The 14,978-nt window shown below is 54.8% G+C and overlaps 5 protein-coding genes across 5 annotated transcripts; 1 reads left to right on the top strand and 4 right to left on the bottom strand.

The window, feature by feature from the left end:
- Window positions 1-691: 691 nt before the first annotated feature.
- M406DRAFT_327222 (uncharacterized protein) lies at window positions 692-1,499 on the bottom strand (the record flags this gene model as incomplete). The annotated part of the gene is made up of 2 exons (XM_040920181.1): window positions 692-811; window positions 1,272-1,499. The coding sequence occupies 2 exons, from the start codon at window positions 1,497-1,499 to the stop codon at window positions 692-694; spliced, it is 348 nt and encodes a 115-aa protein (XP_040779764.1).
- A 1,338-nt stretch (window positions 1,500-2,837) lies between these two features.
- M406DRAFT_337155 (DUF1690-domain-containing protein) lies at window positions 2,838-3,567 on the top strand (the record flags this gene model as incomplete). Its single annotated transcript, XM_040921224.1, has 3 exons — window positions 2,838-2,893; window positions 2,994-3,051; window positions 3,166-3,567. The coding sequence occupies 3 exons, from the start codon at window positions 2,838-2,840 to the stop codon at window positions 3,565-3,567; spliced, it is 516 nt and encodes a 171-aa protein (XP_040779763.1).
- Window positions 3,568-3,971: 404 nt separating this feature from the next.
- M406DRAFT_250987 (uncharacterized protein) lies at window positions 3,972-5,339 on the bottom strand (the record flags this gene model as incomplete). Its single annotated transcript, XM_040916734.1, has 3 exons — window positions 3,972-4,508; window positions 4,611-4,840; window positions 5,015-5,339. The coding sequence occupies 3 exons, from the start codon at window positions 5,337-5,339 to the stop codon at window positions 3,972-3,974; spliced, it is 1,092 nt and encodes a 363-aa protein (XP_040779762.1).
- Window positions 5,340-6,266: 927 nt separating this feature from the next.
- Window positions 6,267-10,936, bottom strand: M406DRAFT_107579 (uncharacterized protein). Its single transcript, XM_040915253.1, has 6 exons — window positions 10,479-10,936; window positions 10,180-10,324; window positions 9,983-10,041; window positions 9,075-9,881; window positions 7,595-9,011; window positions 6,267-7,526 (listed from the first exon to the last, which is right to left on the bottom strand). Exons 2-6 carry the CDS (start codon window positions 10,232-10,234, stop codon window positions 7,231-7,233), a joined length of 2,634 nt encoding a protein of 877 aa, XP_040779761.1. The 5' UTR covers window positions 10,235-10,324; window positions 10,479-10,936; the 3' UTR covers window positions 6,267-7,230.
- Window positions 10,937-11,824: 888 nt separating this feature from the next.
- On the bottom strand, window positions 11,825-13,763 carry M406DRAFT_62847 (uncharacterized protein; the record flags this gene model as incomplete). Its single annotated transcript, XM_040924802.1, has 2 exons — window positions 11,825-12,613; window positions 12,681-13,763. The coding sequence occupies 2 exons, from the start codon at window positions 13,761-13,763 to the stop codon at window positions 11,825-11,827; spliced, it is 1,872 nt and encodes a 623-aa protein (XP_040779760.1).
- Between the last annotated feature and the right edge of the window lie 1,215 nt (window positions 13,764-14,978).

The raw sequence follows: 14,978 nt of genomic DNA, 5'->3' as shown, positions 1-14,978 counted from the left end.
AATGCTTGTGTGATCGTTACCATCCTGCTGGGCAGGTTGTTGCTTTTGCCCGAGGAACTCTATGACCTTTCTGTGTCACGTCCCACGCCTTCTGGACCTATCAATGAATTTCGTGGCATGTTCATACCGGTTGCTCTGCGGGGGCCCCACCTGTGAACAGAAGGTTTGACGAGGCAAAGAGAAGGGGAAAGCTTCAGCTTGGCCGCACAGGATTTCCTGCTGTCCAGTCATTGTGCCCTGGTTCTGCGTCAAAGTGGCTGGAGCGTCGAGAGACGTTGAACGAGGGCAAATCAATTCCCGTCAAGACCCTGGTTGGGCAGCGCCATGCATGGCGGCTCCGCGCCTTTCCTACCACCTAGGACCCTCAGCACCACCCCTGTCCAGCAACGAAACGCTGCAGCGATTCGCCGCAGCCCGCAGGCCCCCTGGCTCAGCTACGCAGGCCAAGCCTAGAAGGGCATGAGCCCTGCCGATTCAGGGGGGGTCTTACACCGTAGAACACGACGTCGTTCGCATCCCAGTTGTTCGCCTCCCCCCCCCCTTTCGCGGCTACCACTTGCATTGACAGGGTTTCAAAGTTTCACTGCCTTGAATCATCCCATAAACAAACCACCTCCATGTTTTCTTTGACAGCCTTGCAACATTCAAAAACCAAGACGGGATGGAAACATTGATCAGCCTGTGACGTTCTCTAGCCGTCTCTTCCGATTTTCTTCTTGTTCTCTTGCTGCTCCTCTGCCTCTTTCACCTGGGCCTTGGCTCGACCAGGCCTATCATCAGCTGTCATCGTCACCTTGATCATGGTAAAAGCCTGCAGAAGTCAGACGTTTGGGTGACCGCCCCCACCCCACCCCCCTTCTCTATCCCCAGGGGGTGGGATGGCTGGCCAAGCGACACGGCGCTGGTGGCGCTGACGCCGCTTGCAGTGTTGCCCAACCCACTTCATCCTACAAACGAGAGAAAAAGAGAAGGAGAGCCTGATAGAGGATCGGCCATCATGTGTTTCTTGAGGGTTGGTGTTCTGACCTGTCAATGAAGGACCTCGGCCGTAGGGGACATGGCCATTCATGTTCCCCACCATTGCAGCCTCTCATACCCAAGCGAAATAATTGAGGCTCATCCCGCCGCCGCGACCGTCCCGATTCAGACAAGCCGCCGCCGAGGGAGGGTTGCAGCATGTAATTCGGCAGACTCGGGAAGCGGAGCCTCAAAGAGAGAGTGTGTGTGTATGCAGTGGCTCCAAGAAAAGGAAACAAGGGGAGCCGACAAACGACGTCCTCCCTATCCCACCAGTGATCATGACGAGTGAAGAGGCCCACGAACGCATGCCCGATATCCTTCCATTCGAAGGAGGGAACGTTCACCGATGACGACCAATCTTCAGAGCCACGTCTCCTCTCGAACCACGGCCGCCGGGCCCCCGCGGCAGGGGAGCTCCAGATGTCAAGCTTGCAGAGCTTGCACGCAGCATGCATGCATCCCCACCCTTGTTTCACCATCTTGATTGCCCTCCAGGCACAGGGAGCCACCTTTCATGTCGCTACAGGGCCTCTGGACCTTGGCCAGGTCCTCTTCCCAATTCCCTGTCACGAACTCACAGACCCGAGGGCAAGAAACGTGGGAAAGGGGAAACAGCTTGATGAGACCTCGAAGGGGCCCGCAGGCGCTAGAGTTGTCAAGCTCGGTCTCGACCAATGGTGAGCAGCCCAACCGTGATGATCCAAGACGCCCATCCACAAGAGCAGCCCAGTCGGTGCGCCAACACGAGGCCATGGGTCTCATGATCTGGCGAGAAGATCTCGTTATTTAGTCTTGGCGGTTATGGAGCACCATCTCAATCATCTTGGCTCTTATCACCCATTTTGGGGGCCCTGTCTACTATGTACTATGGTGGAAGGCTGGACTGAGGAAGATCACCGTGACAGCGCTTGTACAGACCAACACTATACGGGCGGTGCCGAGCTGCAAAACCCACCCTCGTGGGACTTGTAATATGACCAAGTGAATTTTTTCGTCTTCTAAGCAGCGAGCCACTACTTTTCCTATGGTTGTCTGCACTGTTTTAGATGATTGCCTGTGGCATCCACGTGTCGAACAGGTCAGACTCTGGGCAGCCAGTATGCCACCATGTAGACAACTGGCAGCAGAATATACAGGGAATCTCCATTATTCAAAATCAGGATGCCCAGGTGAAAGCTTCACTTCCCTATCTCTCCCTTTCTCTGCCCATCTTTTCTGCGATTAGGTCTCTCTTCCGCGTCAATAAAGAGAAAGAAAAAAAAGAAAAAAAGAACACATCCACTACCACGGCCCTGCCGAAAGAATAGAAGCAAGCCACATAGTAAATTGCAGTACACTCTAGATATAGGCGCAAGATCCATCGGCCAGCGTTTCGCAAATCCCCCCCACCAAGCAACCCATTTAGTATGGCGGGAGCTAAGCTTGCTAAGGCTGCGAGATCCGCGAGCTAAAGTTGGGCGTTTGGAAAGATTAAAACCGAGGCATAATTCAACGACCGCCAGCCGTCGGCAAGCCTCAGCAGCTGTGCACCAGCTGGCAGCTCCCGAGCGCCAAGGTTTGGGGGAGGGGGGGAGGTTTGGCCGGACGTCATTCCTTCCCTAGGCGCTTGGGGTGTGTCCCCCTGTTTCCCGGCAGGCTAAAGCTTGAAATCGCGTTATCGCGAATTTGAGGAAACGACGAGCGGAACCCAAAAACAGCCCGCCCAGCGGGAACTCGGTAACGGTGCGGCGCTTTCTTTTTTTGGAACAAGTGCACTTCATTCATTCATTCGTTCATTCGACGACGACAACGACAACGATCGACTAGGAGAAGACAGGATGGGCGCGAATTCGTCGAAAGAATCTGGCCCTGCGCCGACATACCTTTGGAAGGGGTATGTTCCTGGTTGCATTTAGTGTTTTCTGCGCGCTGTATTTGCGCCTCCTTGGGAATCCTCAGATTAATTGATACAATTCCACCCCGTCCCCTTACAGATCTTCACCCGCCAGTGTATCCCAGGACATGGTTGAGTCATTACAGTCAAGCTCAGAGGTGTGTACCCCCCCCACCCCCCCACCACGAATAGAGCCAGAGGAGGAAAAGAGAGGCAAATGATGGGCGGCCAAAGACCTTTGGCTGACACGGTATCCTGGGGATGGCTCACAGACCGACACGACCCGCACCACCCTCCTCGAGTCCCAGATCCAGGCCCGCGTAGCTGCCGAGCTCCGCAAGCTCTCGCGCGAGTCCGACGCCCAGCTCAGCTCCGTCCTGTCGAAAGTAGGCAGCTCGGGAAAGGAGGAGGGGGAGGGCAGCAAGGACAAGGACGGGGCGGCGCCTCTCTCTCAGCACGCTGTCAACGCGGACGTCGAGCGGCTGCGCAAGAAGGTCGAGGCCCGCAGGCTGGTTCGGGAGGTCCCGGAGAGCGTGGAGGAGGCGAGGGGTGATGTTGTGCGGTGCCTTCGCGAGAACGACCGCAGACCCTTGGACTGCTGGCGGGAGGTGGAGCGGTTCCGCGAGGAGGTGAGGAGGATGGAGAAGGGCTGGGTCGAGAGGATCATCTCGTAAGGCGAGCGGACCGAGAAGAAGAGGGGGGTGAGGGGGGCTGGTTTCTTCTAGGCAAGGCGTGCATAGGATGAAGAGCAAGACAAAGGAGATGCAAGGAAAAAGGGGAGAAGGGATGCGTATGTGTTGTATATCATAGAATGAGGGTTTCTGCATGATGGAGGGAATCTACAAAAAGCCTTTTGACACTGTTCGCTAAACCAAGCTTTTGATGCACTACAATCTCGAGCGAGGTGAAGAAACGCGGTGTTGTCACCTGCGAGTATTATGAATGAGAAATGTCATCTTCTTGGGAGCGATATAGGCTCTACCAGAGGCAAGACAAGAATCAACATCTTGGAGGTCTAATACGTACTCCTCGTTGAGAGTGTATCGATGGCCCATCTGATCTCTCTCCAGGGCGGGCCTCACTCGAACCCAGCCAGCTCATCTCGTGTTCCCCCCTCCTGCCTGGCAAGCCTCGCCCTCCGGACCTCCTCAGCCCTCTTCAACCCCTCCAACCTCTTCCTTTCCCGCCTGATCTCGGCATTCTCCCACGCTCCGCCACCGTCGCCCATCCTCACTCTCCCGATTCCCGTCCCGCCACCGCCTCCGCCAACGGCCGCCCTCAGCAGGCCTCTGAACCGCTCGATGCGCCTCGTGTTCTCCCCAAACCTCTCGTTGGCGATCTTAATTAACGCCTTGAGATAGTCGCCCGACACGGTGCAGTGCTTGATGCCATTGGTCTCGCGACCAATCAGGCTCTCGAGGCCGAGGCCCATGGACCGGATTGCCACTATTGGTGTTGCTGGTGGTGGTGGTGGTGGTGTTGCTAATGACGAAGAATTGGAAGACGAGAAAGGGGGGATGAGGTTGATGGCGCCGCTCTCTCGGAAGCCGGCTTGTAGACCACAGCGGAGTATGAGTTGCGCATGGTAAGGTGACGCCGTCAGAACATGTAGAATCTAGAAGAAAGAAAGAAGAAAATTAGACAAACGAGATCTCCAACCCACTCATCATCACTGTGGCCAGGCCTTAAGGGGTGAAAAGACAAAAGAAAAACATACCATGGGCTCAAACTTGAAATGGATCAGCCTGCTCTCGCCCCCGCTCATCTCCTGGGCCGGCGCCCCCTCTCGCCCGTCAAAGATAGGATCATCCATGCCCAGCAGGGCGCCGACGATGTTGGGCTCGCTGTCCAGCTTGCCGTGCAGCTCCACAGGCTCGTGAGACACAAACAGCCACCTGCCGCCGCCGCCTTTGCCGCCCACGCCCGCCACCGTGCTCGACACCCTCACTGCAGCTCCCTCGCCGTTCTCTTGCTCCTCCTCCTCCTCCTCCTCCTCCTCCTCCCCCCCACCATCTTCCTCCCCAGGGTCGACGACCTGATGTGACGGCAGCTCCCCACCCCCATCACTTCCCGGCACGCCCCCGCTGCCAAAATCCCGACCACCACCACCTGCTGCCCCACCCTCGCCCTCGCCGTGCTTCCTCCGGCTCCCCTCCAGGAACACACTCACCCGCCCCGCGCAGCTAGACGTGGTGACCAGGCCCTCGGCCCCGTTGATCTCCCCAATCAGGTCGCGAATACCCGCGTCTACCGTGCCCTTGGGGCTGAGGTCCGCGTACTCCTCGTCCGGGAGGGCCAGCTGCGCCAGGATGGCAGTCTTGCGGCGGGTGAAGGCAGTCGGAACCGCAGGGACATGAGACTGCGAGTGAGCCTGGGGAGGACGGTGAATTTTTTCTGACGATGGTGGCGTTGGCTGGTGAGAGGACAGACTGTGATTAGGATTCATCTTTATTTTCTTTTCTTCTCTCCCCTTTCAATTTTTTTCTCCCCCCTTGAGTGAAAATGTGCTGAGTAAAGTTGGTATGGTCGATATGAGAGCCCGTTTTGAACGGCCTTCTTGTTCATTACCCGTGGGGGAAAAAAAACAAAGTATGCAATTGGCAAAGGAGAGTGATGGATGAGAGACTCGACTTTGGCTCCCGCGCTGGTACGTAGTACTTTGTATATGTACCTGGGTAATGCGATTTCGCTGCTGGAGTAGGAATTTCTTGCCTTTTCTCTCTGTTCTAACCAAGCATGCAAACTCGTTCCGTGTCAGAAAAAAAGAGTCTTGATTGTTTTCCTTTTTCCTTTCCACAGAGGAGGAGGAATCCAGACTGAGGGGTTTCACGTGGCCCAATTTTTCCCACGTTCTCCATTACTCGTCCGTCAGGTACAAGAATATGTTCGTTCTCGTTGAGAAATATTTATCCATCCTTTCTCGCTTCAGGCCCTGCACCGGTCTGATGATTAGCACCCCCAGAAATTAGTCATATGAGAAAGACCATCATTTTTCTTCCTTTCCCCTCCCTCATTTTTCTGTCATTGCACATCATCAGATCATTCTACACTCCACAGCTAACGAAAGCTACTCTGGATCCTTCTATGTCGTCACGAGGAACAGGGCCCCGGTGCAACGGTTGCTACGGCTAAACTCGGGTGTGGTCTGCTTGAGACACCAACGTGGATGGAAATGATGTCAGCAGGTCTCTCTCCACCAGTCCTGTCTTGTCATAATGAAAAATAGGGAAGAAAAACCAAAAGGGTCCATCTTTGGTCCACATGTTATTACAACAACCACGGCTTTCCCGTGTGAGATGCGCGAAAGTTTCTACGAGGTATGCATATCAGAGCAATTTTATTGATCGTCCAATGCATGTCAGATAAGAAGGAGGGGGGGTATTCAGGGTGTTGATTTTGCTACCAAAAAACGAGCCTTATAAAGTAGCCATGGTCACTCGACCAAATAGCCTGGCATCGTCTATGTCTTCCCAGACTCCGGCCATCAGCTCTTTTCTCTCTCTTGCCAAGTCAACTCGATGTAGAAACGCCATCTAGCATCTCGTCATAAGCCAAAAGGGTCAAAGGATGCCATCGGCCGAAAAATAACAAAGTCTGCGGTAGCCGTGATGTGTCGTCTTTGTCTTCTTTCAACTCCTCGAGTCGGCCCAGGAGTAACATCGAGTAACTTTCCCATCGCTAGAAAGTCTTCCCCCGATCCTGAAAACGCGAGCATTACCCGGTGGCTCCTGTCCACTTGGAGGGAGTCCAATCCGAGGCTCGGCTCGACTCTTGTCTTGCCTTTCTTGCCTTTCCTTTGACGCCTCTCTTTCACCCTTCTTTACATGACGTGAAGTTTGCCCAGCCGTGGCGTGGGCGATACATGATTTGCTATTCGAGTGGTTTCCCTTTTCTTTTTTTTTTTTTGCCAATATGGGAAAACCCAGGGTGAATAAGCAACATAACAAAGCTAGCAGCATTTCAAAAGGTGTTCTAAGTGTAGTGTCTTTGGGGAAGGGGGGTATTTGGGGGGGGGAAAGAGGGGGGGGGGGATATCGACTCCTCAACCTGTAACGCACGGGGGGTTGTGTACATTTATGTTGTCAAGTGTCGTGGGTTGCCGTCCAGGGGTAGTGTGATGTCTGAAAAGGGATGGGGGGTGGGGGGTTGAGATCGGGTAATGCTGCAATCTTCCTCTCGTGCGAAGTTTTCGTGAGCTTCGAGAGACAGAGAGGAGTGAATGGTCCGAAGACCAGTTGCGTCGTGATGCATCGTTCGTGGGGCTGTCATAAAAGGGAAGAATGTGATTTGCGGAATACAGAAGGGGGAGCCACAGGGAGCTAGCTCCAATTTATTCCTCAGGTTGTCATGAGGTTGGCGCTGCCTCCGAGCTGCCGCTTAACCTGCTCACGAGCCCAGCGGGCCGTCTCGATGGTCCGAGGCGCGAATTCGCGGTTGGACCGCGTGTCCTTGATCATGGCGGTAACCCAGTCCTGGCGGAAAGCTTCAACGAGCTGTCCATCAGGGTATGCATCTGCAAGATCGCCGATAACGCCCATGGAGGCCCGCATCAGGGACTCGCTGCGGTTCATGTCGTTGGCAATAACGTTGAGCAGCTGGAAGATGGACTCAACGTATTGATGAAGTATTTGGGCTGCAAAAGCAAACGGTCAGTATCAATCAGGCCCTGTTGGAGTAGGAATTATGCAGAAAGAGACTCACTCTTCTCGCTGGCCTTCATAGCGCCAATGATGCCGCCCCAAGCGTCCATAATACCCTCCCGGAGTGAGATGACGTAGTCATACATCTCATAGCCTGCCTCAGGGCTCGCGGTCACAGTGGCTGCTTGCTGGAGAACCTGCGCGACGACCGACAGGTACTTCTCAAAGTGGCCGCTGATGGCAGTGGCAATATCACCAAAGCACTGCAGGATAGCGGGCTTGAATTGGTTGGACAGGGTCGTGGACCTCAGGTTGTTAAGCAGGTAGTTCATGAAGCCATCGCACCAGGGCGCGCTCTGCTCTCCGAGCGATCGGGTGATGTCGCTCACAAGGCCGATAGCCATGGAGCACAGCCCGGGCTCTTCCTGGTTGCCGAGCGCATTGTGGAGGAAGGGCAGGAATGCCTCCATGTACTTGACGAATTCTTCCTCCATGGCGTTCGCAAGCGAGCTGATGGCAGCGAAGGCGGCCTCGGGAACGCTAGACTTAGCACCAGCTGAGCTCAGCAGCTGAAGGAGGATCTGCATGATGCGATCGCCCTGCGGCACGATCTCCTTGTCCAGGCGAGAAATTATCGCTGTGAGGGCAGAGCAGAGACTTGTCTGCATGTCCTCGAGTGTGATCCTGTCCTCCACGCTGACGACTTGGCTCTGCATGGGAACTGTGTTCTCAAGACGCTCAAGAATGACGCTCGAGAGCTGGGCGACCGATTGGGCAGAGTCCTGGGCGGCATTGGTGACAAATGTATTCAAAACCTCGTAGGCGGCAGTGCGGACCACATTGTCGCAGTCGGGCCGCGCCGTGACAGTGAGAAGGGACTGGATGCTGTCGTTGAAGTGAGCAGTGAGAGCATTGGTCTGCGCGCCAGGGTCGCCGGCAAACCGCTCGGCAAGGTTCATGAGCGCCCAGCAGCAGGAAGGACCCATCTTGGGGTTGGTCTGGAGACCAGAGAAGAGGGATCGAATCAGAGGCTCGAGGTGTGTGGCCGGGTCGATAGCGTCCGAGCATCCCTCGGTGATACGACCAAGAGCATAAGCCGTCGAGTCCCGAACGTGGACAGATTGATCCTCCATCATCTGGATGAGGATCTGCAGGGCCGACTTCACTATGGGCTCGAGCACCTTCTCATCGGGTCCCTCCATAATGGCGCCAAAGGCAGAGACTGCCGCGTCCCGGTTGTGCCAATCATCAGAGCGCAGGTTGGCCTCGACGAACTGGATGACGGGAGGAATGATGGTGGCCTGGACAGCCTGTGCATAGAGCTGAAGGCACTGGTAGGCAGCACGGGAGATGTTGTACTCGTCGTCGGCTGCATCCTCGTCCTGTTTCGTCAGGAGGGTCAATAGAACTGGCACAACCTCGTTAGTAGCGACACGCGCGAAGTTGTAGAAAGGTCGCATCTGGTCCGAGCTATCGACCTATTAAAACGTGTTAGTCCTCATGGCAATGTCGACAACTGTGGGAGAAGCAGCCGAGCCTACCTGTGCGTTGTCATCCTCAATCGCGATCTCCTCCTCACAGACAGTGCTCCAGAACTCAACGGCCAGCTTAGCAACATCCTCATCCTGGCTCTTCATGCCCAGGATGGTCAAGCCAAACAGGGCCTTCTCCATGTAGAAGCGCATCTTGTCGTAGTAGAGGCCCATGATCCTGTTCAGACAGCCGAAAGCGCCCTGCTGTATCCGAGGGTCGTCGGCCTGAGTAGCTTCGCATACGACCTGCATGATGTAGTTGCGCTCGCCTTCGTGTTTGAAGTTGTTCTCAACGAACTCGAGGGAGTCGCCCAGGGCCGTTATGGCGGCCAGACGAACCTCGAGGTTCGTCTCCTCCTTTCGAGCACCCTGAACCACGGCCGTGAGGATGGCATTCGAGTGGCCGACCAGGCTGGCCCGCAGGTCCTGATCCTGGCTCTCACAGATAAAGCCAATCGTAGTTAGAGAGGACTGCTTCTGGTGAGGACTGCCCTCGGACACGTTGCGGACGAGCGAAGCCATCAGATCCTGCCACTGGTTGCGGGGCAGCTCGATGGCTGCAATGGAGGCGACGACCTGAGCCGTCGCCTGGCCAGCCTGTGTGTTACTTGAGCCGAGTGTCTGGAGGGCCAACTCCTTGACTCTGGTTTTTGTCGGTTCGTCTGTCTGCTGGAGCCATTTTTGCTGCAGTGCTGCCTGCCGTGCATATTCTCGAGCAGTGAACGCGTTCTTCAGGGCAATACCAGCAGCGGCTCGGATGTGACCTTCGCCGTTCTCATCTGCGAGTGCTTGTACGAGGGTCGCGAGGTACAGTGACTAGGTAGAGGAGAATCATCTGTGGTTAGCTGTGGTTACTGTTCTGGGGGGGGGGGGAGGGGATGCGTGGAAAAGAGGAGAGAAGGACGAGCAAGACTCACAAAGTTGTTGTCGGCGGCCTGGGTAAGCTGTTGCTCAGCAGCATTTCGAAGATTCGCATCTAAGCGGCTGTCAGCAGACTTTTCTTTCATTCACTATCCTAGGACAGCATCGTGACGCGACTGGGTCTCAAAAGCTGGGGTGGCTGAGAGGGGTCGTTGGGCCAGAGCGAGGCTTTCGAGGGAAGGAAGGTACTGACCAGGACTGAGCGAATTCGTCAGGACAGTGCTGATATCGGGTGCACCGTCCGCCATGATGGGAGTATGATTTGGAAGGACGATGCTATGTGGTGTATCAAAAGGTTGGGTGGGAAGGGTTTGATGTAGCGAAGGTCAGATCGTTGCCTGAGGTGCGAAAACAATGAGTGCGAGTTCGTAATATTTAGGTCGCCTAGCGGGGCGTTGCTCTGCGAGCGAGAAATGGCTGGCTCCATTTTTGGAACCCCTCGTTGCAGCAGCGGGTGAACGAGCAGACTTGACTGAAAATGCATGCACGTACCTGGATTAGCGCAGATAACGTCCTGCGGCTTTCCCAACCAGTCTGGCTCTTGATGGGGAAGAGAATGTCGACAAATGGGCAAAAAGACTTGTCTAGAGACACGCGGTGAAAGCTCAAACGGTCGCGCTGTGGACGATGTGACGGGATTGTCGGGGTTGGGCAGCCCAGCCTGTCTTGTGTCCTAGCCTCGTTGCGCGTCTTGGCTCCAACTTTTGGCTTGCCGGATACAAAGGAGCGTGGTAAAAGACGGGGTGGTTTGGCGTCCTTTCAGCTGCTCTCATTTGCTTCTGTGCGTGTATCGTTTTGTTTCGCGTCAGATCCGAACAGGCCTACAAGCGCGCAAACACGTCCAAGATAGTGAACTTGGTCAGAGAAGTGCCTTCTGGGAAGGAGACTGAATGAAGTTGGAAAGGAAGATTTGCAGGATTGCGGGTCCTGAAGCAGAGGCAGTGCAATGCAGTCAGTCAGTGTTGATGTTAAGAGGAAACAAGCCGTCATTCAGATCGGTTTGCCGTTGCTGCATTATGTTTTTGGGGGGCTGCTGGCACCTGATTGGTTTCACCTGCAGCTTTTGCCCCACTTGCCCACACTAAAACATGGGTTCGCCCAACTTAGCTACTCACCCAAGGCTACTGTAGCATGTGTAGTAGTACAAGGTACCTGGTAAGCCGCCTATCACTACTGTATACCTAGTGAAATGCAGGCTGGCTGCAGGGGGAGGGGAAGATGTTTGTGGTATCTCGTGGAATTCCACAGAAAGTATGATGGTTGCTAGGTTCTTTGAAGACGATCTGGCCAAGGTATTTTCCTGGACATTATTTTGGGCAAGATTCTGGACAAGACATGTGACTCACACACAAGTGGGCTTTGCAGGATTGGGAATCAATTGGACTTGGGACTTAAGAGAAGAACAGGACAAGGCTTCAAGGAGTTTCAGCTGAATATGGAACCTGCGAAGGGGCGTATATGATATCACTGATGCTAAGAGGTCAGGTTTCTCAGGCTTGCCAACCCACTCGCTCTCGGGTGGCATTACTCTTTTGCTTGTTCAATCATCGTGGAAACATTAGACATTGACATTCCCGTCTCGCTAGCTCTATGTAGAACGCTGATATAAGAGTTTGTCTAGTGGCGTAAGGTCCTGGGCATAGGCGCCAACACATTAACGAAGACGTGCATATATCCAAAAGCGAGCCGCTTCTCCTTCCTGGCTCCTCCAAAGGCACCGTTTCGCTCATGACACACGCTGATGAAGAAGCAATCGAGTATACACAAGAAAGAAAGAGACACCAGAAAAATATACGGTTGATGAAGGGACAGTACAGTGCAGCAGAGAAGAAACGGGATCATGCCGCCTTCGGAGACGAGCCCCTCAGCGCTGTCGGGCCCTGGAAGCCCTTCTGGGGGATGCTGTCCAGCTCGACGTCCTCTTGCTTCTTCATCTTCGCATCCCTCCTCTTTTCCTTCAGCTTCATCGCCGCGAGGCGCTGGTCACCCGCATGATACTGCCTCTTGAAATTATAGTACGTCGGAGGGCGTGGACGGCAGAGCACAACGGTCCAGTTCTTATACCAGCTGCCCTGGGTGAAAGTCCTGAACCGATCCTTCTTCAGGAATTTGTGGGAGTTCAGAAACTCGCGCGTAGTCTCGCCGCGGGCCATTAGGTACAGGTGGTAACCCATGAGTGCGGCAGGGTAGAGGGTGCCGATAAGCCCGTAGATGACCATTGCGAAAGGCACAGCGTCGTGGTTGATAGCACGTGCGAATGTGACCTTTTCGCGATCCATGTACACCAAAATCTGTGCCAGGGAGGCGCCGATGAGGTAAAGACCCAGCAGGGTCGTGGACGAGACGAAGGCGAAAAAGTAGCGATAGTTGCGTCGGCCCACGCAGTTGTTGAGCCACACGCAGTGGTGGTCCGATGTTTCGACGCAATTATCGCACATGCGGCAATGATGCGTTCGTGGAAGCCTCCAGATTTGGCATGTCTTGCAGTACTTGGTGGGCACTTCCATGGCTGCCGTGGAAGACTCGGCTGACTTTATCAGGATCCAGTCCGTACTTGGCGGAGCCAGTCTCAACGGGTCCTCGTCAACATCAGGCGGGGGGTTCTGATGTAGGTTGCGCGGCAGGATCTAATAAGAGTCAGCAGGCGTGACGAAATCACGGGGAAAGGGAGAGATAAGCAAAGAAGAAACCTACACCAGGATCGGTAACAGAGGCATGGAAGAAAGAAGACACGCTGAGGAAAGTGATGTAGGCAAAGATGATTGGTACCGCCGGGGAGACATCATACCAGAGATCGCGAGCCGAGAAGACGAAGAACAATATACAAGGGAGGATGAGAAGGGTACCGGTCACAATGTTGACTGGCCGAGATCTGGTGTTTTGGAACCTGCCTCCTAAGCAAAAGACAGTGTTCCCGGTGAAATATTCCCAGTTGCGGCTGATCTCACGCCTCACAGGCCGCGGTGCCTCTGCCTTGTGCGATCGTTTGTGGTGGGATTCATGGCCCTGGTACTGAGGAGACGAGTCCACAGATTCAAGCTTCTCGGCCCCTTCTCTGTCACGGTTGGACGTATGCGAGCCGGCGCCATTCCTCATCATGAAGCTCGACCGAATCGACTGAGCAGTCAGAGGCGATGGCTGGGACTTCTTGTCAAATGGCCTATCCGTCGCGACTTGCAGACCCTTCTCCTCCGCCGTCTTCTTCCGCAGAGGCCGCACGCTGTCGGTCACGCTGTCTCTAGTGTGTGCAGTGTGGCGATCGTAGGTCCCATGGCCGGTCATCTCGGTGCCACGGGAAGGCGGAGTTTCATCCGTGACCAATCGCCCTGAGGCTGTGTTCGATGTGATGCTATGGCGCACAACGTTTGCGCCGAACTGGGGGCTCGACGGGGACTCCTCGTCGCCACTGCCAATCACCTCCACATGCCTGCTCATATTGGACGGTCGCGTTGCGCCTCGTTGCGCCTGAAGCTTTTGGGAGCTCATCGGCCGGAAGAAGGCAGACGACTGCACAGATGGGACGTGACTTCGGCTGGCCGAGCTGGCAGGCCGGCCCCCGGTTGCGGTTGAGCTCCCCCCAACACTCCCGGCGAGACTGCTTCTTTTTCCTTTCCCAGACAGTCCCCGGCGGAGCGGTATAGGCTGCGGCCAGGCTGCGGGAGTTCTCTGAGAGGAGATTGCCGACCTGACTGTGCTCGTCTGCGACGGCCCCTGGCTCTGCCTATTTGCATTTTGCGCCTCGCCTTCTCTTCCGTCTTCTGTTCCGATATCAGTCATCCGCGAGGATATGATACTCGGCGGGCCTCCGCCGATTGTCCTGCCGGGATAGTGGGGGGCGGCATCGTCGTCGCTGCCTGTGGCGCCAGCTGGAGTATTTGATCTCGAGCCCTCCTGAGATGCCATGTCGCCGATCCTGTCTTGATTCACACGCTTGAAATCCGGGAAAACTTTCCGCTTTGCACGTACGTCAGATCGTCTGTCTCGTGGGATCGTCGTGCTACAACTTCATGTTCCTGCGCAGGTCGACGAAGGCGATCCAGGATTGCAGCGGGGGTTGAAGAGGTGGCTCGGGATAGAATGGGAGGATTCGAGGTTGTCTCGTGTGCTAGACTTTCTGGTGTTTGCTCCTTGTACAGGGCCCTTCCCGGATCGTGTTAACGGGAGATTGCGACGTTGTACTGTGCTTTGACTTGGGGGGAAACGGTCACACGGGAGTGTGAATTGAATATGCAGATTCGGCGCCCAAAAATCGAAATTTAAAATAATAATAAAAAAAAAAAAAGGGAGAGAAAAAGAAAAAGGCTTTTCGAGGTAGCCCAATGAAAGAAAGTAGAATGTGATTATGTTGATTAAAAGGAGTGGCAGCGCAACGAGGCGCAGATGGTCAAAAAGAGTGACGTGAGGTAGGACAATGATGGCGGCGGCGGCGAAACAGAAAAGGAGAGAGAAGAGAAGAGGGCGACGCCGATGACAGTTCACGTCAGATAATTAGGTCCGCACGGACAGCGTGCTGGACAAACTGCTCTTTTCGCGTATTGCGGTATTGGATCCGGATCCTTTCGATTGGAACCAGCTGGTCGCCCCTGTTTGTCCCACTCAGATTGCACAGGGTACGTTATTCTCCGTTGGTAGGCGACTGGTCGTCAGGGTGTGTTGAGATGGGTCCATAGGGGACGAGGATTTCGAGATGCCCTTTGATCGATCACGGGCCTCGCGACGCACCTGATAGATGGTATCGTTGAGAAGTGAAAGACGGCTTTCCCTCGAGGCAGAGAGAGATTGATTGTGTCCTTGAAACGGAACAGTCGAGTCTCAAAAGATAGTGCCAGGATGGGTTTCGAATCACATCATAAAAAGTTCCAGCCCCTTTGCAGATTGAGGCACGCCGCTCAGGCCCCGGCCGGGTGCCTACAAGGTTCTGAGGCCCTGCACTACTTCTCAGGTAGAGAAATTGTGGCTGCCTTGGCCCATGAAGAGGGGGGTACCGTAATA

This window comes from Cryphonectria parasitica (genome assembly GCF_011745365.1).
Source record: "Cryphonectria parasitica EP155 unplaced genomic scaffold M406scaffold_2, whole genome shotgun sequence".
In the NCBI taxonomy this organism is placed as follows: Eukaryota; Fungi; Ascomycota; class Sordariomycetes; order Diaporthales; family Cryphonectriaceae; genus Cryphonectria; species Cryphonectria parasitica.
This window is presented reverse-complemented; position numbering and strand designations above follow the sequence as displayed.

Coding starts and splice junctions, on each gene's coding strand:
- M406DRAFT_107579 (XM_040915253.1), bottom strand. CDS start 10,234: ATGGCGGACGGTGCACCCGATATCAGCACTGTCCTGACGAATTCGCTC. Junction 10,042..10,179: donor GACGAATTCGCTCAGTCCTG/GTCAGTACCTTC, acceptor ACAGCCGCTTAG/ATGCGAATCTTCGAAATGCT. Junction 9,012..9,074: donor TTGAGGATGACAACGCACAG/GTAGGCTCGGCT, acceptor ACGTTTTAATAG/GTCGATAGCTCGGACCAGAT.